The following is a 24,033-nucleotide window of genomic DNA, read 5'->3' on the forward strand; positions in this document are numbered from 1 at the left end:
AGCACGTCTCACATTGCTGCACCAGTAGATGTGAGTACTTGTGCCTTTCAAGAGGGGTAAATGCCCAGACTCTTGTCTGTTTGGGTCCTTCTGTTACCATAAGATCTACAGAGGGAGGAGAACTTTTGGTGCTTTGATTTCTAGCAGTTCTCTGTTGGGGATGGCTCTGCTTGCCACTGATGGGATCACATCTGTGGTTTCTGCTGTGCCTGTACCTTCCTGAAGGCAGCGGTGTGAGGTCTTCCAGCAGACCAGGGTCTCCTCAGGAGTTTTTGGGTCTAGGCAGTGGGATGTGCAGGAAGGAGAAATGGACGTGACAGACTGTTATTGCTCTGGATCCAAGTGTGATATTAAGAGAAACTGTTTGCTGTGCAGAAGGGGCGAAACTTGAGGAGTAAGGTCACCAGTCTGTATTCCTAACACCACCCCCAAGAAATCACTGAAGACAGTGAGTTTGGTTATATAGGCACAGCTGCTGGTTCTTTCTATCTGCTGGACAAACACATTTAAATTGCCCTTGCTCAGCTGCATTTGAGCTTTATCCTCCTTGGGAAAATGTGATGACTTTCTTGTGTGCTCCCAAACCCCGCTGGAGGTAAGGAAGGCTGCCAGTCATCCCTGTCCCCCCAGCATGCTGAGTCCTGCTGCCACAGGGTCCAGCAGGGTGCCAGGATCCACACTGCAGCCCCAGGCTGCTCTGTTTCTGCTGGGGGATTAACAGGTAACCCAGATCAGTGGGGCAGGTAACTGTAGCACATGCTTCTCTGCATTGAGATATCAGGAATTCTTTCAAGCAGAGCTCTAACTGATTTTCCTGATTATTTTTTTTCTTTTTATTTTCATTTTCTTTAACCCTGACAATACGTTCTTGGCTGAAAGCAGGTTGTGTCAGGGCGTTGTCTGTTCTTACAGTCAGTGCTGAGGGCTGAGTATACATCTGTTCCTTTTGTAAAGCTATGGAGAGCTAGTGGGCTATAATCCCTTGTTTGCCTTGTTGTGGTCATGTAAACCCATAGAGCTCCCAGCTGTGTGTGCATCCAGCACGTGAGCACTGATTTGGGGCAGGTCACAAGCCAGATCTGCAATCAGCAAAGCCTCCCATTTCAATTTCCTGCAATCTCAGAAGACTCAGAGCTGCATGAGAGGTTGCTCTCTGGCTGCTGACTGAGGGGATTATGTGCTCCCGTGGGTCTGGAGCTATTGGGATTTACGGGTGCATCTTTGTGCTGGTTTAAAGCAATGCTGTAGCCCTGGGCAGCAGGAGGTGGAAAATGAAGTGTGCAGTGCAGGAGTGCAATGAGATTCCTAAGAAACCACTCTCCACTTGAAGCTGATGACAAACATCAATAGCTTCAGTTTATGTGTGTTCCAAGTGGTTCTCTCTCTCTTCTTGCATAAAAGCGGAACTGTGAACAAAAACAAGCATCTGACTTCCCTCATGGTGTGAGTTTTTACATGGCAATGCTGTACCCCAGGAGCTATTAACAATCCTTTATGAGCTCAACAGCAGGACAGCAAGAGACTCCGCAGTCCACACAGAGGCTGTGTAAAGTCATCAGAACAGCTTTTAGAAAGAAATCTTCTGTCCTCAAGTGAGAGCCAGTGTGAGCATCCCGGCTGTGCAGGTGCAGCAGCCATTGCTCAGAGGGCTCCTCAGCTGCTGCTGGTGTGTGGGTCCTCGGAGCAGCTCTGGGTAGAGAATTTCCTCCTAACACTGAACCTAAATCTTCTCTTTTTTAGTTTAAAGCTGTTACCCCTTGTCCCGTCACCACACTCCCTGACAGAGTCCCTCCCCTGCTTTCCTGTAGGCCCCTGCAGGTACTGGAAAGCTGCACTGGGGTTTCCCCAGAGCCTTTTCTTCTCCCAGATGAGTACCCCCAGCTCCCTCAGCCTTTCTTCATAGCAGAGGTGCTCCAGCCCTCTGAGCATCCTTATGGCCCTTCTCTGAACCCACTCCAACAGTTCCTCATCTTTTGTGTGTTTATATTCCAGATGGGGCCCAATGGGGCAGAGCAGAGAGGGACAGTCCTCTCTCTGCCCACTACCACCCCTCTGTTGATGCAGCCCAGGGAACAGTTGGCCTTCTGATTTGCAAGTGCACTCTGCTGGCTCATGTCAAGGTTTTCATCCACCAGGATACAATCTAACAATGGCTCTTGCACTGAAAGATGGGAAAAAGCTGTGTGAATTTGGCTTTGCAATGAGAGCAGCTTGCTGCAAGGATGTGGTGAAGCTCCTGTGTTGTGAAAAAGTAATCCCAAGAAGACCTAATATGAGGGCTTTTACTTGTTTCCTGGCAAATCCTGCTCAAAGCAACATTTCCCTCTATCCAGTTCCCCAGCAGAGGCAGTGAACAGGGCTGGGACAACATCCTTAGCATTAAATCCTGCTGGTTCTAGTTCCTTCCCTACAGGGTTCCTGTTAGCAGCCTGCTGTGGTGTGTACACCATGCATATGGGCTCTCCATCCCTTACCTGAGAAATCAGGAGTGAAGCAGAACTGCAGTGTCCTGCTGACAAACAGAAATATTGCTTTTCTTTACTCCCAGACATTGCTTGCTTTATACATTGGCCCTCCATACTGTTAGCTATTGCTGGGCCCCACTCAAGTGGGCTTGTGCTGTTAGGCAGGGTGGAGGAAGCAGGATGCTGAGCAGCTGTGCATCCACACGGACATGGATTTCTTTCCCCCAGGTGGATGACCTGAAGGCCAAGCTGGCAGCCCAGGAAGTGGAGCTGAAGCAGAAGAATGAGGATGCTGATAAGCTAATCCAAGTGGTGGGTGTGGAGACGGAGAAAGTGAGCAGGGAGAAGGCAGCTGCTGATGAAGAGGAGCAGAAAGTGGCCCTCATCACCCAGGAGGTACAGCAGAAACAGAAGGACTGTGAGGAGGATCTGGCCAGAGCTGAGCCTGCCCTGGCAGCTGCCCAGGCTGCTCTGAACACCCTCAACAAGGTAGGGCTGGGACTGCCATAGAAAGCTGGCGTGTCTGCAGTAGGGTCTGTCACTGCTATCCTCTGGACCAGGTTTTGGGGTGTTGTATTGATTCTGCTTCACTTCCTTCCTGGGTTGTGCATACTTGGTCCAGAGGCTGCTTCAGTTGCCCTTCAGCCATGGCCATAGAGGGCAGGAGGATGTGGAGGTGGGTTCCTTGTGTGCAGCTTTTCTCCACTGACTCCACTGCTTGTCTTCCTGACCCCTGAGGAGTGGGAAACCACTCTGCTGCCCTTATCAGGTCCCAGAGAAGAGGCGATATGCCAGGCTTCAGAACTGTTATAGAATCTGTAGTGTTTTGTTTCGGTGAGAGAGAGCAAAAGCAGTGTTTGCTCTGGGTGTTATTATGCAAGCACACGATCAGCCCAGTGGGAGCTGGATGCCACCCACACACTAGTGAGGCAGACTCAATGTCCAGCTGCTTGGAGCCTTTTCCCCAGCACAGAGCTGTGTAGCAGGGTCTGAGGGCTTTGCACAGGCAGCTGCTGGGCCAGCCCCACAGGATGGCATTCACACTGGTGAATGTGGGCATCCTCTGGGTCCCCACATGGCCCATCACTTTGGAAAGCAACTTGTGATGGGAGGGCTCATGTCCTCCTCTTGTAGGGACAAAGCAGTATGAGTGCAGGGGCTGGCCTGGTCTTCTCCTCCTGTCTCCATGTGTGGGACAGGATTCCTCCTGCCCTCTGTTCATCTAAGGCATTTCTCAGGCTTTGCTGAGCATGTTGCTCAGTGTATGATGCACACTGCATGGCCCCATAGGTGCACTCATGGCTTGGCTTTCTGCTTGACACAGAAAAGGCTGGTGCTGGAGCCTCACTCAGTGTTTGGCTTTATCCAGCAGAGAGCTGTTGCTGAGCAGTGTTAGGATGGAACGACTTCTTGATGGGGCCATATGACAGGACCACTCCAAAGGGAGAAGGCAGTGGGGAAATCAATAACCATGAGATGGCCTCCTGCAGCCAGTGGTGTCCCAAAGGAACTGATTTAAGGAAGGATTAGTTACTTTGGGAAGATTTTTACAATTAGACTGGTCCACGAGTTCCTGTTTGCAGCCCTGCACTGAGACATAACCCAGCAACACATTCCTGGCATTGGTCTCCTGGCTGCAGTGAATGCAGCACCTGGAGCAGCAGGTTCCTGCTGCACAGCAGGCAGAGATGTGGCCGTGCACCAGGTGCAGCCAGAAAATCAGAGTTATCTCCACGATCAGAACGGCTCAGTCATGCCTGAAACCATAGCGCTGCCTTAGAAACAAAACGAGTCATCAGGAATGGGCTTCCAAAGCAATGCTGGCTCCCCAGAGGTGGAGCAGAGTGGCGCAGCGGAAGCGTGCTGGGCCCATAACCCAGAGGTCGATGGATCGAAACCATCCTCTGCTAAGCTTTTGTGTCACAGTTGGACTGGATGATCTCCAGCCTTTCTGTTTCAGTGTGGCTGTGCTGCGGGGCTGTGCTGTTTTGGCTCTTACTCCTGGAATTGAAAGGATTGTACAAAGGGGTCGTGTCTGCACCCTCGCTACTTCTGGTTTCATGTTGGATTTGCATAAGGTTGCTGTTTTTTTCCTAGATACCCGCATGCAGCTTTAGCAGAGCTCTCTAAGCCGAGAAGCAACTGCAGGTTTGTTCAAACTGAAGCTGCTGCAGCTTCTCGTGCATCCCTTCACTTCAGTGCTCACAGCTTCTGCAGGGTCTGGTGGCAGAGTGAGAGTCTGAGGCAAAGTGCGAGGCAATTTAGGGTGTCTCTATGGATGCATAAATAAAAAGTTCTGCCTTGCATTTCTCCACACTGCCTCTCCTGTCCTGAGCAATCACCACAGCAGTCCTGGAACCCAGCATGGGGCTCAAACCCACAACCCTGGGATTAACAGTCCCATGCTCTACCCTCTGGGCTACGAGAGTTACTTATGTGTGTAAAAATATAAATAGTAATTAAGGTATTTATCACATGGACCGTGATGAAAGCCATATAGATTATTGCAGACCCAGCAGAGAGAGGACCTGCAAAATCAGAAATGTACATCCATACATGATACTTAGCTTGAAAACATGGGAAAACAGGTTGTGGAGATAAAGAAAAAGGCCCTTTTGCATCTCGCAGTGCTGTTTGCTCATGCCTTGTGTATACCTGGGCTCTTTCTCAGCACCCACATCCTGTAGGCCCTGGAACACAGGATATGGGATATCATGGATCTGTGCAGCCCACTCTCCTGTTTTGGAGGCAATGATGGCACACGCACCAGCTCAGCATCCCATTACCAGGGAGACAGAGGTTGAAGAAGGACTGATGTCAAAGCTATCGCTGCCACCCCAAGCACCAGAGCACTGCCTGCATCCAGCCAAGCAGAGACTTGGGATGGAGGAGAGCTTTCTGTGGTGATGCTCTGTGCCCACAGTCAGCTCCATGTCACTGAGCACATTAATTAGAGACACTTTATACCGCAAGTGCTCCCAGCTCCCAGGGGTCTGTCTCTGTCAGCTTGATTATTAACAAAGCAAGCAGCAAGCAGACAGCGTGTTTGGTGACAGCTTCGTAGTTGACACCTTTCTCCCAAAAACAAATGCTTAGAGGTACCAAACTTGCTTCAGCAGACAAACTGATGGAAGCAGAACATCAGAGAATGCAGATTAGAAGTTACTGAAAGCTGGTAAAAACAGGAACAAAAAAACCCAGGAATTCATAGATTTTTCTTAAATGGGTATTGATTCTAGCCCTTGTCCTTGTTTTGGCTACAGCCTGGGATCTGAGAACAGCAAATTCACCTGTGCTGTTTTTTTTTTTTCCCATGGAGAAGCTGACTTGTGTGTGCACAAAGAGATTCGGGTGTTAGCAGGGTTTTGTGCTTAGGTCAAGATTTGACCTGCCTGCTGTTAGAGATGCACTCAAACTGCCTGGCTTGGCAGCAGGGAAGGTCAAGCATGCCTCCAGGAATCAGCCTGTCCCTTTTGAGAGCCAAGCAGCTTTCTCATGCGGGGACTGCTCTGCTAATGAGCATCGGTTGAAGTGCCTGAATTGAGGCTGGATGATGGAGACACGGCTGCATACAAATTGTAATGCCAGTGTCTCTGGCACAGGGAGAGGCTGAGCATCAAGGGAGCATGAGCTGCCCTGCAAGGCAGTCTTAGTGGGGCTGGAGAATGCTATATAGAGGTTGTTATCTGGAAGGGTTTCTCTTGTCCTTGTCCCATTCTACCAGAGCAGTTCTGCAGAGCCCTGGGCCGAGGGAAGGGTTGGGAGTGTGGAAAGGAAGAGTGTGCTGTGCTGGTCCTGGGAAACCAGGAGCTAAGTGTGGGAGTGGAACACGTGCCATAAACATGCACGTTGGTTATTGAGAGTCATTCACTTTCAAGGGAGCAAAATCAATTTATCAGATCGGTATTTTGGATGCCTGAGTGTATTAGCAGTGAAACAAAGAGAAAACCTGTTTGCTTATGTCTAATGACTTCATTTTCCCTTTTCAGAAGAACCTGACGGAACTGAAATCCTTTGGGTCACCACCTCCTGCTGTCAGCAATGTCACTGCTGCTGTGATGGTGCTGATGGCCCCGGGAGGAAAGATTCCCAAGGACAGGAGCTGGAAGGCAGCGAGAGCCACCATGGCCAGGGTGGATGGATTCCTGGACTCCTTGATCAAGTTTGACAAGGAGAACATCCATGAGAACTGCCTCAAAGCCCTCCAGCCGTATTTAGAGGATCCCCAGTTTAAGCCTGAATTCGTAACCACCAAGTCCTACGCAGCAGCCGGTCTCTGCTCATGGGTGCTGAATATCGTGCGCTTCCACGAGGTCTACTGCGACGTGGAGCCCAAGCGGCAGGCCCTGAATAGAGCCAACGCTGAGCTGGCGGCCGCCCAGGACAAGCTGGGCAGCATCAAGGCCAAAATTGCAGTAAGTGTGTAAGAGCACAGCAAGCCGTGGCATGGGCTCACCTGCGAGCGGGACCTATCGTGCAAGTCTCTGCTCTGGCGAGAAATCCTCTGCTCTGGGGAAAGCTGCTTCTCCACCCTCATGTATTTTTAAGCAGGTGGATCTGAGGGTTGAGCAAGTTGTAGGGTTTTTATCTGCCTTTTATTGCTGCTTTATACGTTTCATCCCCAGGCTCCACTCCTTGCTTGCGCCTTAATAGGATGGCTAATTATTAATTCTTATTATTCCTACCTAACTTTTAAGATGTGATTTGTCTCTACTAACAAGTCCTCAGAAAACTCGTTATCTCAGAGCAGTGAGAGATCTGGTGTGCTGAGCAGGGAGCAGGGCTGGCAGCTGGCTCTGGACAGCAGAACCTGATGATGCTCTGCAGGATGAAGACTCCTCCAGCAGAGTCTGCTAATTTGTCCCAGCACAGCTCCCTGCCGGCATGTCTTTGCATCATCCTCGGCTTAAGGATAGAAAGGCATCACTGAATAGGTGAAATGACTGTGATTGAAAGTTGATCCTACAGAGAGCAGCCATTCCCCAGATCCCTGGCCAGTGCCTGCAGGTAGCAACCTGTGTACGCAGACACAGGAGCAACCTACAGAACCTGCCTTCCAAGGTGCTGTGGATCTGGGATCCCTCTTGGTGATGGGTGGGTCCTCCAGGGCTGTGCTTTCATACTGACGGCACATTTAATACAGAATCCCCTTTTCAAAACTGAAGTGTGCAGTCAGCAGGGCTCCCAGATTTCTTCCCATAAATAATGTCAGCTTGGTTTTTTCCCCCCACAGCAGCATGGTATCAGTACACACCTCTTCCCCTGCGCATCTTCATGATAAGAAGTATCCAGCTCTCTTGCTGACTCTTAGGGCTTAATCTTGAAGTTCTTACTGTGCTTTTAATTAAAAGTATATTAAAACAATTCTACCGAGCACTCCAGTAGCCTCCTCATGCTGCAGGTACGACACGTACAGCACCCAGTCACAGATGGGTTTTCAGAGGTCTCCTTTTCCCATCTCAGATGTGAAATAGGGTGTTAGGGAACTGTTTGCTTTCCATTATTCTGTCTGTTCCCAAAGCCTTAATGTCTAGCTATTATTACTAGTTTGTTTTTTTAAAGAGGCAGTACTATGGGAAGGAGGATGGCTCTCTCTGGGGTTTAGCAGCCCACTGCTGGCACACGTTACTGTTACTGCAGTGTGACTGGTGGGACACCTAGATGCTCTTCTATCAGATCATGCATCTGAAATAGGGTTTTATGTCTATGTGAGTATGTAATTTATATGCACATGCATTTGTATGCACGCAGATATAAACTTTTTGTGCTATTGGTTCCAAAGCAGTTTGAGAAAAGACCACTTTGTGTTTTCTAAGATACTGGAGAGCTACAGATAGCCCTAAAATAATCCTTTTTCATTTTCAAGTTTGTTTCTAGTGCATAGCTCAAGCAGTGTTCAAGTGATTTACAGGCAGTTAGCCTTAAGCATTTTGCACTGGGTACAGATAAAATCAGTTACTGCTTCTGGTTCTCTTATCAGAACTGAAAGGCTCCCAGTCCTTGTGGGAGCTGCTGTCTTGTTTGAGACTGAAATGTAAGCAGTGCTGTCCAAGCCAAAGGCCCTACTTTAGTATCACGGGGGTTTTTCAGGTGGTTTGGGCTCTTTGTGCCCCATCCCAGCCCTGAAGTGCTTCACAGCCTATTCAAACATGTGCTAGTCCCAGCTAACATGTGCATGACACACAATGCAGCAGATACAGCTTGGAGGTGGCTCCAGCATACCTCCAGCTCTTTGTGGAGCCACCTGAGGTTTTGAGCAACAACTCGAGACCAGTAGAGCCTTGGACTGCAACCAAAGTGGCTACAGCATCGGGAAGCAGAGAATTGTCTTTTCTTAGCTGCCTTACTTGCCGTCGGCACCAGTTGGCCTATCTTTCCCTATTCATGTTCACACCAGGGCAGAGCCTGTGGATAAATGCCTTTTTGTGTTGTCTCTGCCCTGTGCAGATGACACAGCATTGGGTAAGCAGTTGATGAAGCTGCAGAGCTCACCACTGCTCTGTGCTTCATCCCAGGTGCCAACCAGGCCGTGTGCGATGTGGTGGAGCGTGGCTCTCCCTGCCTGAAGGCTGCAGAAAGTTTCCTTAAGACTCTGCTGTTTTTCCCTTTCTTTCATACTCAGCGCCTCAACGAGAACCTGGGAAAGCTGACAGCCAAGTTTGAGAAGGCCACTTCTGACAAACTCAAGTGTCAGCAAGAAGCTGAAGCTACAGCATGTACCATCACTCTTGCAAACTGGCTGGTGAGTGGCAGCAGATGGGGGTTGGCAGCAGCATCAATGGGAGACGTCAGGTGCTGCTGAGATGCTGGCCGTGTGCACAGTACTTCACAGCCTCTAATCTTCATGGAATGCATTACATTTCCTGCTCTGCAGCAAGTTTTTAGTAATGAAAAGGAATTTGCATTGGCTGTTTCCATAGCGTGTGGTAGGCAGTGCGTGTGCTTGAAGAGACACTGTGCTCTCATCACTGTTCTCATGTCCTTTTTGTAATTCAATTGAATGATCAAGTACTGATGGGACCAAAACTATACAGCACAGAGATATACGGTAAAAAGAAAAGTGGGAATATATGAGAAGCTTTGCAGGTTTTGAAGCTAACAAAAAGCAAACGGTGAAGAGCTCTGAAAAAGCATTATCAGTCCATCGGGGTGCATCACTGGCTGTTGTATCTTCACTACACACAGCCTCTGGTCCTCTGCTGGGCGATGCTCTTGTCATTGCTTCACAGATACAAGATAACGGCTTCTGTTCCTACTGTGCTGCTGGCTGGAGCCCCAGCTTCATGCAGCACTGCAGGTGCCCCTCGTGCTTTGCATTTTGGGTTCTGTGCTGGCTGTGTGATGCAAGGAAATGGGGCGTCAGGAGGTGGTCCCACAGGCAGAAGGGCTGGAGCTGCAGTGCCAGAGAGGTGGCTGAGGTCCATGAAGTGCTTGGCCCCGTCCTGACCACCCAGTCCTTATGAGGGTACTGAAGGAGAGATGCATCTTCCAGAGCAGGGAAGATGCTGCATTCAAACCACTCTCCTGAGAGAGTCTGGCCCCATGTCCCCAGGAGAGCATCCTGCTTGGTCTGCATGTGTTTAGGGCTGGAAGTTGTTCTCAGTCTCTCTTGTAGGAGCAGCTGCTGTTGCCGGTGAGGCCATTTGTAGCTTAGAATACAAAAGTATTTCTAGAAGTGCTGCTGGATGCAGATATCTCTGCTTGTTTTACCAGACTGTGGCTGTGCTGGCCTATGGTTTGTATATAAAGTGGTCCTCTATCCCACTGCAATGAGAAAGAGAAATAGAGCCAAATGATTTAAGCATAGCACTGTGCTGGATTCTGTTTCTTGCTCTTACACCTTCTTAGGTGACCTTCAGCAAATTGCCTTAGCCTGGATTTCAGGTGAGTTTTCACGGGCATTTGAATGCACTCAGAAAACTTCCCAACTCCCCCACCTGCATGGTTTGGTAGCAGTAAACTTTAAAAACAAAGAGCAAACAAACAAAACATGCTTTGTTCTTTAATCTGTATGTGCCTCCCTGGGAAGTGGGCGCACAGCGCTGCTGTGGCACAGGCACTGCTTTGCAATCAGGGCTGTGATGTGCTCAGATAGAGGGGTCAAAGACAAACAGCAGATAAGTCTTTTCCTGTGCTGATGGAGATCTCTTTCATGCGGCCACAGAAGGACTTTAATGCTTTCATGTTCTTCAGGTTAAATCTCACTGAATGCTTCCAAAACCTTTAATTAAAACAGGAAAGTGGTTTTTTTGTTCGAAAGAGCCGCTTCTATTTCTGGAGGGATTTTGCAGGATATTTCCCTGTGCCTTTCCACAGCCAAACGAAATCCTGCTAATGTGATGTGGAGATGGATTGTGGCTCTGAGTCATGTAGGAGTCAGTAAATACAAGGTAGAAGAAGAAAATGTTTTGAGGAAGAGAAACAGAAATGGTGGGTTCGTTTCTTTTCATAGAAATACATACGCACGTGTGCCTATGTTTTACACTGAATGTGGCTTAATTTCACCTCCATTAGTAGCACTGTAACAAACAGAGCCTGATTTCTTACGGGTGCATGCTTAGCATGTGGATTTGGGGCTTAAAACGAGTTCTTCATTGAGGTGCAACCGAAAACTGCTTCTTTTTGAGGGTTTAGCATGTTTGCAAAGCTGTCCTTGAATAACAAAATGAGAAGTACTTTAACGAGGTGCATTGTCACTAGAGGTAAGTGTTGCTACGTGATTCTTAAGGTTTAGTAATTTCCTCTGAAAGAAAGTGTCCTGATCTGAAATCAAGATAAGACATTGGAATACATATTTGAAGACCTTCCTTTGGTTGAAGTTGAGGTTTTTGCATTGATGTCTGCCTATCCCTGGTCAGCTAGTGCTGGGTTTGTGTCCTGGGCTCTGTAGTCTCAGAGAACTAACAGCTGTAGGAATATATTTGCATTTGAGCACCTTCATTCGCTCACTAATTAGCTGGGACTCCTCACAGGCTGATGAGCAGGACCTGCATATAAGCAGAGCTTGGTCAAGTGATTTGCTGGTTGTGGACTCCATCCTTTGTTGCTGAGTTACTCGTTGCTCAGTTCCCCTTTGTTTGGCTGACGATTCGTTTTGTGTTACAGTTCAATTGCTTTCTCTTCAGAGTCTCTCTGCTTCCCTCTCCAAGTGCTCTGGTGGCTGATTTAGGAAAGAGCCCTTTTTGCTGTCAAACCTTTGCAAAAAGCACAGTCGCAGACTTGGAAATCTTGAAGCTGTTACAGCGATTTGAAGCTGGTTACGGATAAAAGCCATTCCCCTTTGCTGTTGTGTGAACAAACAAAAGCACCATGCGGCCCCATCCGCTTCCCAGGTGGGAATGTGGGTCCTTCCTGCAATTCCTTCAGGCTCTTACAAGAGGAGAATGTTTCAGTGATGGGATTTGGGGGTTTTGTGTCTTTCCATGAAGCTCGTCATAGAGGAGCAAATAAATACTAACAGGAAAAATGAAGATGCTTTAGCATATGTGTGTATCATGGTAGATGAAGGTGTTGCTATTTTGGGGCAGGTAAAGGACACTGCCGGGCTTCAGGCTTTCTACTTTTAATTGTGATCATTATTTTTCAGCCCTACCAGCCCCTGCTGACGATCCTAAGCCATTTTCATTTAGATTGAATTTGGACTTCTACTTGAGTGCAGCACATTGCTGTGGCAGGGACCACGATCCATCACATCCTCCTGTGCCTGCAGAGGTGATGCCCAGGGAAATGGACTTGGAAAACACTTTTGCTTCACTTTTGGGAGTGTGGAGACCTTCTCCCTACTGCATAACTGAGGTGGCCTGTGCCAGGGCATGCTGTCCCTCCTGCAGCAACAGGTTGAAAATCACTTTTCCTTTCCTCATTAGGGAAAGCAGAGCCAGGCAGAAGCAGATCTCTGTTCCTGCCTCTAGCATCATATGAAACTGGAGCATTGCATGAGCACTGCAGTCTTTACTACAGTGAGGAAGGTGATGTCCAGGAGAAGGACAGATGCTGTTCATCTGTAGCTGCACACGCCAGCCTTGCTGTGCTGGGTGAATATTTCAGTATAACGGTCACAAATGCTGAGAACAGATAGGAGACTGAGTCTGAGGGAGGCCAGTGTCAACACTGGGCTTTTGTAAAGCAGGAGAAGATGGGCTGAGACTGTTTGCGTTATGGCTTTGCCAGGGGATAAATACATACACACACATACAAACCCTCTGGAGACTCTCCTGCTGCTCCAACAAGCATGCAGCCTAGAAGAGTGCAACAGCAAACAAGGGAATTAAAACAGGTATCTGTCCCATTCAGTGTCTGATGCTGTGGTGTCTCTAAATGCAAAGATTTGGAAAGAGTTTTGAGTCGTGCTCTCCTAATGCTGCAAATGAAGCTCATGAATGATCTTTCTGCTGCTTCCTCCATCTGAGTTCTCTTAAGCCAATGTGACTGAGCCAGAAAAGCTGGAAGGACTTCACAGCCCCTTTAGTGGTGTGTGAGCCCCCAGAGCAGTGCATCCTGCAGAGGCTCCCTGGGTCCCTCCAAGCAGCGTGTGCCTGCTGGTGAATGGCTGGAGCTGCGAGCAGAGGTCAGTATGGGAGCTCTGAGCACAGCTGTCAGTGCAGGAGAGCAGGGCATGTCAGAGCCGATGCCACTAACTGTTTTTAAAGACCTGTTTGCTACTGCAGCTATCAAAAATGGATCTGGTTTGCAATGCATGCAAGGAATTTGGATCCAGGTTACTGCTGGGCAATGCATACCTTCTTTTCTCTCATCTCTGGCTTTGATCTTGGAATAGATCCTGACAGCTCTTGCTGATGTGTGTTTCATTTGGCATCCACAATGTGTCATCTATGTGACTGGGCAAGAATTAGGCTCCTAGACTTGAAACAAATATGAAGAAGAAACCTAAGTATACACAAGCAGTGGTTGCTTTGGATTGGAAAATATACCAAGTGGATGAAGACAAGACATACTTTTAAGGTGCCCTGATTTTAGTTTGGCATCTGATGAAGTATACGTGATGTAGAGAAGATGATCCAGGGGACCAAGGAGTGTCTAGGGACATGTGGACCAGCAAAGAGAGGTGGCTGATGGTGAGGTTTGTGAGTGAAGACATCGAATGAGGTAGATGAGATTTAGTGATGACAAATGCAAAATAATGCAGCCAGGAAAAATGAATCCTAATCATGCATTTAGAATCATAGAATCATAGATACATAGATTTACACTGATAGGTCTTAATTGCACTGTTGCCACTCACATAAGAGCTCTTGTGGAGAGTTCTCAGAAACAGCAGCCTAGCACATGTCTGGAGGCAGCAAGGCGAACTGACTGTTGGTTGGAATTGGTAGGAAAAACTGGGAAACAAAAGCTAAATAATGATTCTATCAATCCAAATCTATGGTGCGCCTCCATCTTACATGCTGAATGCGAACAGGTTGGCCTGTCAAAAGGCTGCAGGTAACCTAGAAAGGGTACAGGGAAGTATGTAGTATTGTCATTTCCATGTACAAAATGGTTGGGGGGAAATGATCAGGACTCTTCATTTTGGAAAAGAGAGGATGTAGGGATGGATGTGACAGAAGCCAGTAAAATTGTGAATGGTATTGAGAAGATGAATAGGGAATGATTGTTCACTCTCCCTCTTTACTAAAGAGCTACAGGTAATCAAATGAGATGAAAAGAATTCAAATGACTTCTAGGATCTGATGTAGAGGACACCTGAGATTTCTTAAAGATATTAAAATGTACAAGACTTAATGAAGGCAACCAGGACGGGATTGGGTAAAAAATCACCTCGGGAAAATAATTAGGAGTAGGTAGAGAGTCTACAAGTTTTGGAAGATCAGAAGGTAAAGAATTCTTCTTAGAGGTGGAGAACCAAGGGAGCAGTTTGAGAACTTACCTTGAGGAGGCTGGAGGAAGAACCTCGGGGTACTTCATCCATAAAAATGTGGCTGCATGCGGTAACAATATAAGGTTGAGAAAACAATTGAAACTGTTTGCTGAAGCTTTGGCCTGCAAGTATTGTAGTCCCAAGAAGGACTTCTGTGATCCTAAATGTATCAAGAGCAGACTTTCATTCAAGGCTTAGGGAGTACGAGGACAGCTGAGATGGTGAAAGGCACGATAGAAAGCCTGGATGGTGGTTCATGCTGATGAGATAGGAACTTAGCTGGAGCAGGTTCAGGGGTAGCTCTGATGTATCATAACAGGTCAAAGAAAATGGGCAGCCTCCTTCTGCTCCTGGTGGGATATCAAACTGCCTGAGGGGCAGCTCTCATGGGTTTCTTAGGGATTTGTCAAGGTTTGAAGACCACCAGAGGGATTTTTGCTGATTTCTTTTGGTTCTTGTTGTTGGACGGATTATTCATAAACAGTGTGAAAAAGGTGATGTCTAAAGCAGGTTGCACAGATTGTCTAAAATATGAATGTACTAGTGATGAAATCTATGAAGAACTGCAAAAATGATACCCGCTGATGGAGATGTGAGGTGCAGGGAACATAAATACAAAGTAATGCTGAGGTAATTATTGCCATTCAGGAATTAAACGATGGAGCTAAGAGTTCTGTGTGCATGTGAGCTCTGTGCTCCCATGGGGGAAAGAAATAACATCCAAAACCTGATCTGAAATTGAATGTTAGCAATTATTAGGAAAAGAAGAGAACAAAACAGGAAAAAAAAAAGGTAATAAAAAATCACAATCTTAACCATATAAATCCATTCCAAATAAATCCTGAGCATGCAGCTCTACCTCCAGCCCCTCTGCTGTACCTCAAAGGATGAAGTGGAATTGGAAATGGTGCAGGGAAAGTAACAACAAAAAGAAACCAGAGGATAAAGATTACATCATTCCGTAAAGATAAAGATTGCAAGGACAATCAAAAGGCTTCTGTTTGAGGAATTATTGAATAGACTTAAAGCTCTTCAACCTCAAAAGCAGACAGCAGAGGGGATATCAAGGGCTTGAAATCATGAGTGGCACGGAGAAGGTGAAGCAAGCGTGATTGTTCGGTGTTTTTCCACTGTGAGAGCAGATTTTAGCAGTTGAAAAGGTCAGGCGGTGCCTAAAAGGATGTACTTTTTTTTACAGAAAGCATAGCTGAACTGTGGTGCTCCAAGCTCCGAGATGCTGCAGGTGCCAAAAGGTTGTTTGGCATCTGTGACACCTTAGTAATGAAGGAAAAAGTCATCAGTGGCTATTAAGACAAAGATGGAAGTTCTGTTTCAAAATGTTCTTATTCCTCTGTCTGTGGGAAGCTGGGAAATGATGTCAGGAACTCTTACCTGGTGGTCATTTGTAGAGTCACCTGCTCAGGGCTGCTGTCAGCAGACAAGGTGCTGAGAGAGCTGAGTCCGACCCAGCTGCAGCTCTTCCTCCCGTTGTGTATTTTGGAGAGGAATGAGAGAAACTCGTCTGGCCTAGCCAAGCAGAGCACATCCCCTAGAAAATCCTGCTGTCTGACAGAGCATCGCATGGTAAACACGAAGGTAGAAGGAGATCTTGTCCCTGGAGAAGATGGTTTATCCATTGGATGCTCATGAAAACTGTTTCCTGGACTGGATTTTGCAGGAAAGGAAAATGAAGACCCAAGGGCATTGGGATGAAGGTGAAATGCCACCTGCCATGGTCACCAGTTGTGTGGAACAGCTGGGGGTTGTGCCTGTTGGTCTCTGAGTGAGGGGAGCATAATGAGGTGTGAGTCTGTGATATCCAGGCAATTAACAGTTGATGGGCTGCCAGATAAGTCCTGATAGGGATTCCTGCTGGGGATGGATGAGGATCAATCCACTGGGTGATGGATCTTTCCTTTATTAATTTAGAACAGCAGCAAAGTAACTGTTGGGTGTTTCCTATCCTGGTTTTAAACTTTAGGAGATGACATTTGAGGTCAGGGACAATGTATGGATACAGTCAGATCTTTAGGTACTGCTTAAAGAGCCATACTAACAATGAACTTGATTTGGGAAATTGCAGGTTGGAGGACTTGCTTCTGAGAATGTGAGATGGGCCAAAGCTGTGAAGGACTTCAAACAGCAGCAGAGCACTTTGTGTGGAGATGTCCTGCTGATTACAGCGTTTATTTCCTACCTGGGGTACTTCACCAAGAAATACCGACAAGACCTCATGGATAAAATCTGGAAGCCCTATTTGCAGCAGTTAGAAGTAAGCCCTGCTTTCTCTGAAAAGCAGTTGTCACTGGGTATAATGTGGCCATGAATTGTTGTCCATGGGGGATCCTCCAAGTAAATAGCACCCCTGTGGCCCCACCAAGTTGCACTGAGGATCAAGTCATAGCCACACTTGTTTCCTCTTTGGGGAAGACACTCTGGTCTCCTTGCACCGTGCAGGTGATCCCATTCCCCTATGGACAGTGGAGAAGCTGCAGCGCAGCATCCAAAACATGGAGACCAGTGTCAGTTGGTGCAGGAGTGAGGGACAGCCTACAGAGGAGGTAGTATGGAAAAGAGACTGCTTGGAAGAGGCAGAGCTCACTGCTAGCTCTCTAGTAGGCTTGGAGAGACTCCAGATGGTAACTCATGTAAGACATGAGCTCTGTTCATGCTGGCCATGCTTGTCAGTTCCCGAGTTTCACCCGTGTCTTGGTGAGCACATGGAAACCATTGTGCTTCAGATTCAGTAATATTTCACTGATTTCCTACTATGTACTTAATACATCAATAAATTAACATGTGCTCAGTCTCCTGCAAGACTGAGCTTTTGCACATCATTACCTAACTGGATGTTACAAAGCCTGGTGAAATGCCAAGAGGCTTTTATGTAAGGTCACAACTTGCAGCGATGCTCAAATCAAAAGCTGAGAAAATGAGCAAGATCCTTAGGATGAGAGAGAGAAAAAAAATCATCCTGTGTTCCTTAATACTAAACTAAAAGCTTGGTTAAGTGAGGAAATGTTCCAAAAGGGGCCTGACTTGGTGCTTAGAGGTTTCACACAAGTGGCCTCTATTTCCATCCGAAAATTAATGACCCTTTCTGTGCAGATAACTGGTGCAGGTAACTTTCTAGTTGTCGCACCCAGAAGTGGCCTCCCATGTTGGAGAAGCGTTTCTGGAACTGCAGATGCCATTTTGCAGCACAGCAGCAGGCTGATTAGGGTGTTAATTATATTCTTCTAAGCTGTCATTTCAGAGCGCTCACACGCAGCAATTTGGTCTGATCCTGGTTGGGTGGGCTGCAGCTTTTCAGGGCTCTCAGCACTCTGCAGGCAAAAAATCTTTGGGATCCATGCATAATTTACGTTCATTCACAACAGGAGTGGAAAACACTTAATATTAGATCAAAACTACCCAGTAGAATGGTAGAACACTGATAAACAAAACTTCTCAGTTTTTAATTTAGCTAAATTTGCTTGAATTGTTTAGCTCGCTCATCTGTGTGTTACAAGCCATGCTCGATGCCTTGTGCTGACACACTTCTCCTTTCCCCCCAGGTGCCGATCCCTGTAACTCCATCCCTGGACCCTCTGACCATGCTGACAGATGATGCTGATATTGCAGCTTGGCAGAATGAGGGGCTGCCGGCCGATCGGATGTCCACTGAAAATGCCACCATTCTCACCAACTGCGAGCGCTGGCCCCTCCTGGTGGATCCCCAGCTGCAGGGAATCAAATGGATCAAAGCGAAGTATGGAGAAGACCTGCGGGTGATCCGAATTGGACAGAAGGGGTGAGCATCAGCTGTGTCACAGAACAGTACCTTTTCATGGCTACCTGCCCCTTGTGCTTGATGAGCAGCGTATGTTTGTCTGCAGCCATCTGAGCCCATTACATTGAAGGGAAACTCTCAAAAGTATTAGTGCAGGAGTCTCTTATTCATTACCAAAATGATAGAGATTCCTCATTAGATAGTGGGTCTGCTTAGTGCTTGGCCAAGTTACCATAGAAACTCCTCAGAAACAGAGATTGAAAGGAGAAGTATGCTGGAGGCTGTGTGATGCATAGGGCCATGGCATCCTCCTTCAGGCTTATGTCACGTTGGGTTCCTGACTCAGTTTCACCCTAGCAGGTGAGTGAAGCTTCCTACAGCTTTGGAAGAAGGCAGAGCTGAAGCTGGTGTGGGGGTCACCACCCAGATGGGCTAACTCTGTTCAGTGTTGGCACCATCTGGGATGTTCTCATCACAGCACCACTGCCTTCTTCTGGCCACATCTTTTGTAGGAAGGCTTTTTCACTCCTGTCTCTTGTCTCTTGTCAGATCACCATTTCCTGCTATATCAACTTGTACCCACTAGTGTACTGCTCCCAGCTGGGAAGGAATAGACCAAGAGTCAAATCTCTGCTTGGATGCTAACTCTGAGATTTTTGGCCTTTTATACATTATTTTGCACTGGCAGTGGCTGAGAGTGACCCAAGAGCTCAGTGCTTATTTGGGGGTATTTGGCTTTGCCTGTATTGATCTGCCTCTGCTTTTATCTTAGAAAATAACAAGAATTTATTAGGTTTGCTCTCATGTGGGCTGAGAAGACATTTGGAAACAGCGGTATTTTTCATTAGAGTGAATTTCTGTTTCCTGGCCAACAGGTCACTTTATTCAAAGGGGAAAAGGAAGGGATGCAAGAGAGAAAGCACATGGGTACAAACCTCCAGGAGGAACAGATCCTGTAACATTCATACGCTGCCATTACAAACACTTGCGCATCTCTTTTTCCCCTCCTGACCACACATGCAGCCGGCAGGTACCCTGAAAGGGGAGTCAGCCATTGCAAAGGGGCACAATTTCCATGCAAGGAAGGAAGAATTAAATGATAGTCACAACTGTCCTAAACTTGTCACTAATCCCAGGGCACAGCAAGGATGCAGCCTGCTGTTTTTCTTGCTTTTATACAAGGTTAATTGCACCAGTGGCTTCTAGGGGAAAACAAACTACATGCAAAAAAACCCACAGTCTGACCCATCTTTTCTTGGGAACGAAGATGCAGCTGTTACTGCTTGTCCTTTCTCCATCCCAGACAGTGCCACTTTCAACACCACATGCTGACACCATCCTGCCCCTCTTCTCTGCTATTTCCTGACATGTGCATGTGGTGCATCACAGCTGGAGCATCCCTCTGTCCCCTGGTGGCCTCCTTGCAGTGATGCATTGCAGCCAACCCCAGCTTTGCTGTACTGGGTGCTAATGCTGTCTCCACAGGTATCTGGACACAATGGAACGAGCCCTGGCTGCAGGAGAACTGGTTCTGATTGAAAACCTGGAGGAGTCAGTAGATCCAGTTCTGGGGCCTTTACTGGGGCGAGAAACAATCAAGAAAGGAAGGTGAGCTTTGGGAAGGCTCAGTGTCCCGTGTGCTTCCATTTCTACCCTTTTCCTGGCGAGTGTGCTTTGTATTGCTGTGCTCTCCTTTCCTGACCTTGTCACTTGTTAGTGCTTGTCTATGGCATCACTAACATCTTCCCTTCGAGAGCGTTTAAATCAGGCAATCACAGGTCATTCACTCATAGGATGAAATAAATCTGAATTTTTCATTTAGCTGGACAGCACCATTCAAAGCTCATGTGAAAGTGAGACCTGCAATCCTCCTCTGGGTTGGGTGACCTTGGTGTCTGTAATTGGCTATCCTGATGCTGGATTATGACCAAAATAGCTATGGCTGTTATGAAGAAAAGGTAACCTTGGATTTTAGCAAACACTGTGCATCCTTTGTGATTACAGCTGCAGATGTATACATTAGGAATATATATGTGTTTCTAATGAGGGCAGGTTCTTGGTGGTTCTGCCTACCTCCTCAGCACCTCATACTAGAGCAGGAAACAACAAAAATCTGGCTGGGCTCTGGATCCCATCTTCCTTCAGTCCTTTGAGGATTGTTTTTGTACTTAATTGTGGGTTTTGACTTCTCCAGCACCTGTGTCAGTCCCAGTCCTTTGTGGCTGACCCCACAGATGATGTTTGACTGGAGAGTGTATTCAGATTCCTGTGGTGACACCACTGCTTCCACTAAAGCCCAGCTGCATCCTTGGAAGTATCACTGCCCCCCCATGCATTTCCTGTTCCTCTTTTCCTCTGAGTGTTATTAGCTCTGGGTTCAGAACACCCATTCCCTGGAGTTCAGCCTCCCAGCTCTCTGAATTTTGTACTGGATGGAACAGGAGAAAACTGAGCTCTCCCAGGTGGTGCTTCCTCCCAAGAATGGTACTGAGCTGCTCCCTGTACCCAGCCTTGCTGCTTAGTACCACCAGAGGCAGCCTGGTTTGAGCAGCGCACTGGGCAGTTGTGGCTATAGCTAGTTAAAATCTCTGTGTTGTGAGGCTTTTCCTGCGTGTGCCAGCATGATTTCTGTGTGTAGACTGCCAGGTCCATTTCCCACAGATTCCACTGGCTGATGCCATCATTTGTCCTGGAAGAAACGTGCACTTATGCTCCTTTTGCTCCAATTTTAGGTACATTAAGATTGGGGACAAGGAGTGCGAGTTCAACCCTGCCTTCCGTCTGATCCTACACACGAAGCTGGCAAACCCCCACTTCCAGCCTGAGTTGCAGGCACAGTGCACCCTCATCAACTTCACTGTCACACGGGACGGCCTTGAGGAGCAGCTGCTGGCTGCAGTGGTCAGTGCGGAGCGACCTGACCTGGAGCAGCTCAAGGTGGGCAGGAAAAGATGAAAAATAATATAAGTATTTTAAGACAAATAGCATTTCATGTGTAAAGGTGGAGAGGTTGCTGAGCTCCTCATAACATCAGATTTCCCTCATAGAATCATAGAACGGTTTGTGTTGGAGGGGACTCCTAAGGGTCGTTTAGTACAGCTCCCTGCACTGAGCAGGGACACCCACAGCTCAGAGCCCCTCCAGCCGAACCTTGGGTGTCTGCAGGGATGGGACACCTCTAGGCAACCTGTGCCACTGCCTGTAGTGTGAAAAACTTCAGTCTACATCTCCCCTCCTTTTGTTTGGAACCATTTCCCTTTGCCCCATCACAGCAGACCCTACAGAAGTGTCTGTCCCCTTCTTTCTCACAACCCCTTTAGATACTGATAGGCCACTCTCAGCCCTCCTCAGAGCCTTCTCTTCTGCTGGCTGCGCAGCCCCATCTCTCACAGCCTGTCTCAGATGATAAGTGTTGAGGGAGGAGTGTTTTTCTGCTACTTTTTGTTTTCTTGGTATTTTTGGGAACACTTAAACTGCAATTTCAAGCTCTTTTTCTCCAAAACTATGAGTAGAAAACTCTTTTTCCTGCTCCTCTTGTGAATGGAAGCAGGCTCATATTATACCATTTTTTCTCCATCCTTCACTCTTACTTTGGAGATAGGATTAATCTCACTTAATTTTAGGCACTATAAATGTTGTGAGGCTGATAAGTAAGTTTTTCTGTTCTGGTTCTTATTCATGCTTGTTTGTAAACGGCCAAAATGTTTTCTCTCTCTTTGCATTTAAATAAATATTGCTTCTGTCTCAGTATATCATCCTAAAGAAAAGCCTTGTTGCTAACGGCACACTTAGCTCTATAATGGATATGTATAATGCTGAATATTTACTGAGAGTCGGAGTGAATTTAGTGCACACGTTCGGTCAGGCCAGGCCACTTCTGTAATCATCTTTTCTTTAATGAGATTCTAAACTACGTTATCTGTGCAGCCTTAACGACGCGTTTCATTTGAAACGGGCTCATGCGCTAACGAGCCAAACGATGGCATAAAGAATACGTAATGACCGCAATTAATGTGTGAGCTGTGCCTGTCTTGTAGGAGACAGACCATCCCTGCAGCCAGAGGACTGCGGGCAGCTCCTGCTGCTGCTGGGGGCTGTATGGGGTGACCCACAGCACAGAGAGGTCCCTGACTGCTGCACTGGGGACAGCAGCACTGCTGGTAATGGCTCCTGTCACAAGGAGAAAGACTGATTCCATGTCATAGATCCGGTTGCCCAGGGCCTTTTCCAACTTTATCTTGATAGTCTCCAGGGATGGGGCAGCCCCCACAGCTCTGAGCAACTTATTTCGGTGTCTCACCACCCTCACTGAAGAAGACTTTTTCCTTAAACCCAACCTAAATCTCCCCTCTTTAAGTTTGAAACCATTTCCCCTTGTTCTATCACAGCATTCCCTGCTGAGAAGTTTGTCCCCTTCTTTCCTGTAGTTCCCCTTTAGATACTGGCAGGCTGTTCTTGGGTCTCCCCAGACCCTTCTCTGCTCCAGGCTGCTCAGCCTGTCCTTAAAAGAGAGGAGTTCCATCCATTGGATCATTTCTGTGGCCCTCCTCTGGATGTGCTCCAACAGCTCCATTCTCTCCTGTACTGAGGACTCCAAACCTGGAGTGCTCCAGGTGAGGCCTCACAGTGCAGAGCAGCTGGGCAGGATCACCTCCCTTGCCCTGCTGGCCATATTGCTTTGGATACCAGCACAGCACAGGGTCTGCTTTCTGGGCTGTGAGAGCACATTGCTGGTTCAGCTGCCATCCACCAGTGCCCTCAAGTCCTTTTTGGCAGGGCTACATTCAATCCTTTCATCCCCCAGCTTGTTTTGGTAGTTGATGTTGCCTCAACCCAGGTGCAGACCTTGCATTTGGATTTGTTAAACCTCATGAGGTTCACCCGGGCCCACTGTTCAGCCTGTCTGCAGATTGGTGTGGGATGTAATTTTCCTGGTAAGAATATTTAAGCTTCTTTTTTCTTTTCCTCTCTGTATCCATTCTTCTACCCCCATTTCATTCACTGACATTTAACAGCTGTTGTCTGAGAGCTGTGGGGAGCTCTCTGAGCACCAGTGTGTACTTTGGGGTTTCCCAAAGAAGAGTTCCCTTCTCCACGTATGCTCTGAGCAGTCACTGCTGTGCTCCAAGTCCTGTTCTGGACTACTCAGGTTGGTAACAAGTCCTGCACTGAGCCTGTAGCCCAGGTGAGCTGCAGGAACAAAACAGTAAGTGCTTCCAGCATCACCTGTTTCCTGAACCAGAGCTGTTATGTATCAGCTGTGAAATAGCAGATAATGAGCTCCACTGCAGGAATAAGAAATGATGACCTTGCTCCTGCTGAAAACAATAGCACTATAGAGCTGCAACAGATGCAGGCTTTTGTGGCAAATACGGCATTGTGTGCCCCTTCTGAGGGTGCTTTTCAGATACTGCATGGTGATTACAAGCTATTGGAGCAAAAGTCACACGCAGCCTCATTAAGAGCAGCAGGCTTGCAGACTGTGGTCTGCAATAATAGCTTGCAAAATGTCATTTTTCAAGCCATGCTATGCTTGAATGACAGGAGCTTACAGAGTTAGCCATGTTAGTTTTAGACGTGTTTCAAGACTTGTGAGATATTCACCACCTGTGTGTAAGCCCTGCCACAGGAATAGCGGCGAGCAGCACGTGTCGGTGCTCACTGCTGGATCCTTGGGTTGGCACTGACACAAAACGAGTGTGTGCACAGCAAGTGTGTGAAATCTCAGCCCAAATATTGAGAGATGACTTCTTGTGGGGAGAGTTGGTTAATCTGCTGAAAAACCTTTGGTGATGGAGCAAATACTCCTTGGCTCTGTCTCTTAAGTGCAGTGTGGGGATTTAAAGCTGTATAACAGAGTAGTGATTTATGTACAGAGTCAAGCTAGCAATTAGCTCAGTTTTTGTAGGGAGTAGCCA

The 24,033-nt window shown here is 47.4% G+C and overlaps 1 protein-coding gene and 1 non-coding gene across 2 annotated transcripts in view; both read left to right on the plus strand.

Annotated features, from left to right (window-relative positions):
• DNAH9 (dynein axonemal heavy chain 9) overlaps positions 1 to 24,033 on the plus strand; it is a 164,745-nt gene that overhangs the window by 82,742 nt on the left and 57,970 nt on the right. Inside the window, exons 49-55 of the mRNA XM_072351683.1 lie at positions 2,694 to 2,954; positions 6,455 to 6,880; positions 9,088 to 9,207; positions 16,427 to 16,615; positions 17,901 to 18,136; positions 19,601 to 19,723; positions 20,848 to 21,052. Coding sequence (XP_072207784.1) covers positions 2,694 to 2,954; positions 6,455 to 6,880; positions 9,088 to 9,207; positions 16,427 to 16,615; positions 17,901 to 18,136; positions 19,601 to 19,723; positions 20,848 to 21,052 — 1,560 coding nt within the window. The remainder of the gene's footprint in view (positions 1 to 2,693; positions 2,955 to 6,454; positions 6,881 to 9,087; positions 9,208 to 16,426; positions 16,616 to 17,900; positions 18,137 to 19,600; positions 19,724 to 20,847; positions 21,053 to 24,033) is intronic.
• On the plus strand, positions 4,304 to 4,375 carry TRNAM-CAU (transfer RNA methionine (anticodon CAU)). The gene has a single exon. It is a non-coding gene; the product is annotated as a tRNA-Met (tRNA).

The sequence above is a fragment of the Excalfactoria chinensis genome, chromosome 17 (genome assembly GCF_039878825.1).
Source record: "Excalfactoria chinensis isolate bCotChi1 chromosome 17, bCotChi1.hap2, whole genome shotgun sequence".
Taxonomy (NCBI): Eukaryota; Metazoa; Chordata; class Aves; order Galliformes; family Phasianidae; genus Excalfactoria; species Excalfactoria chinensis.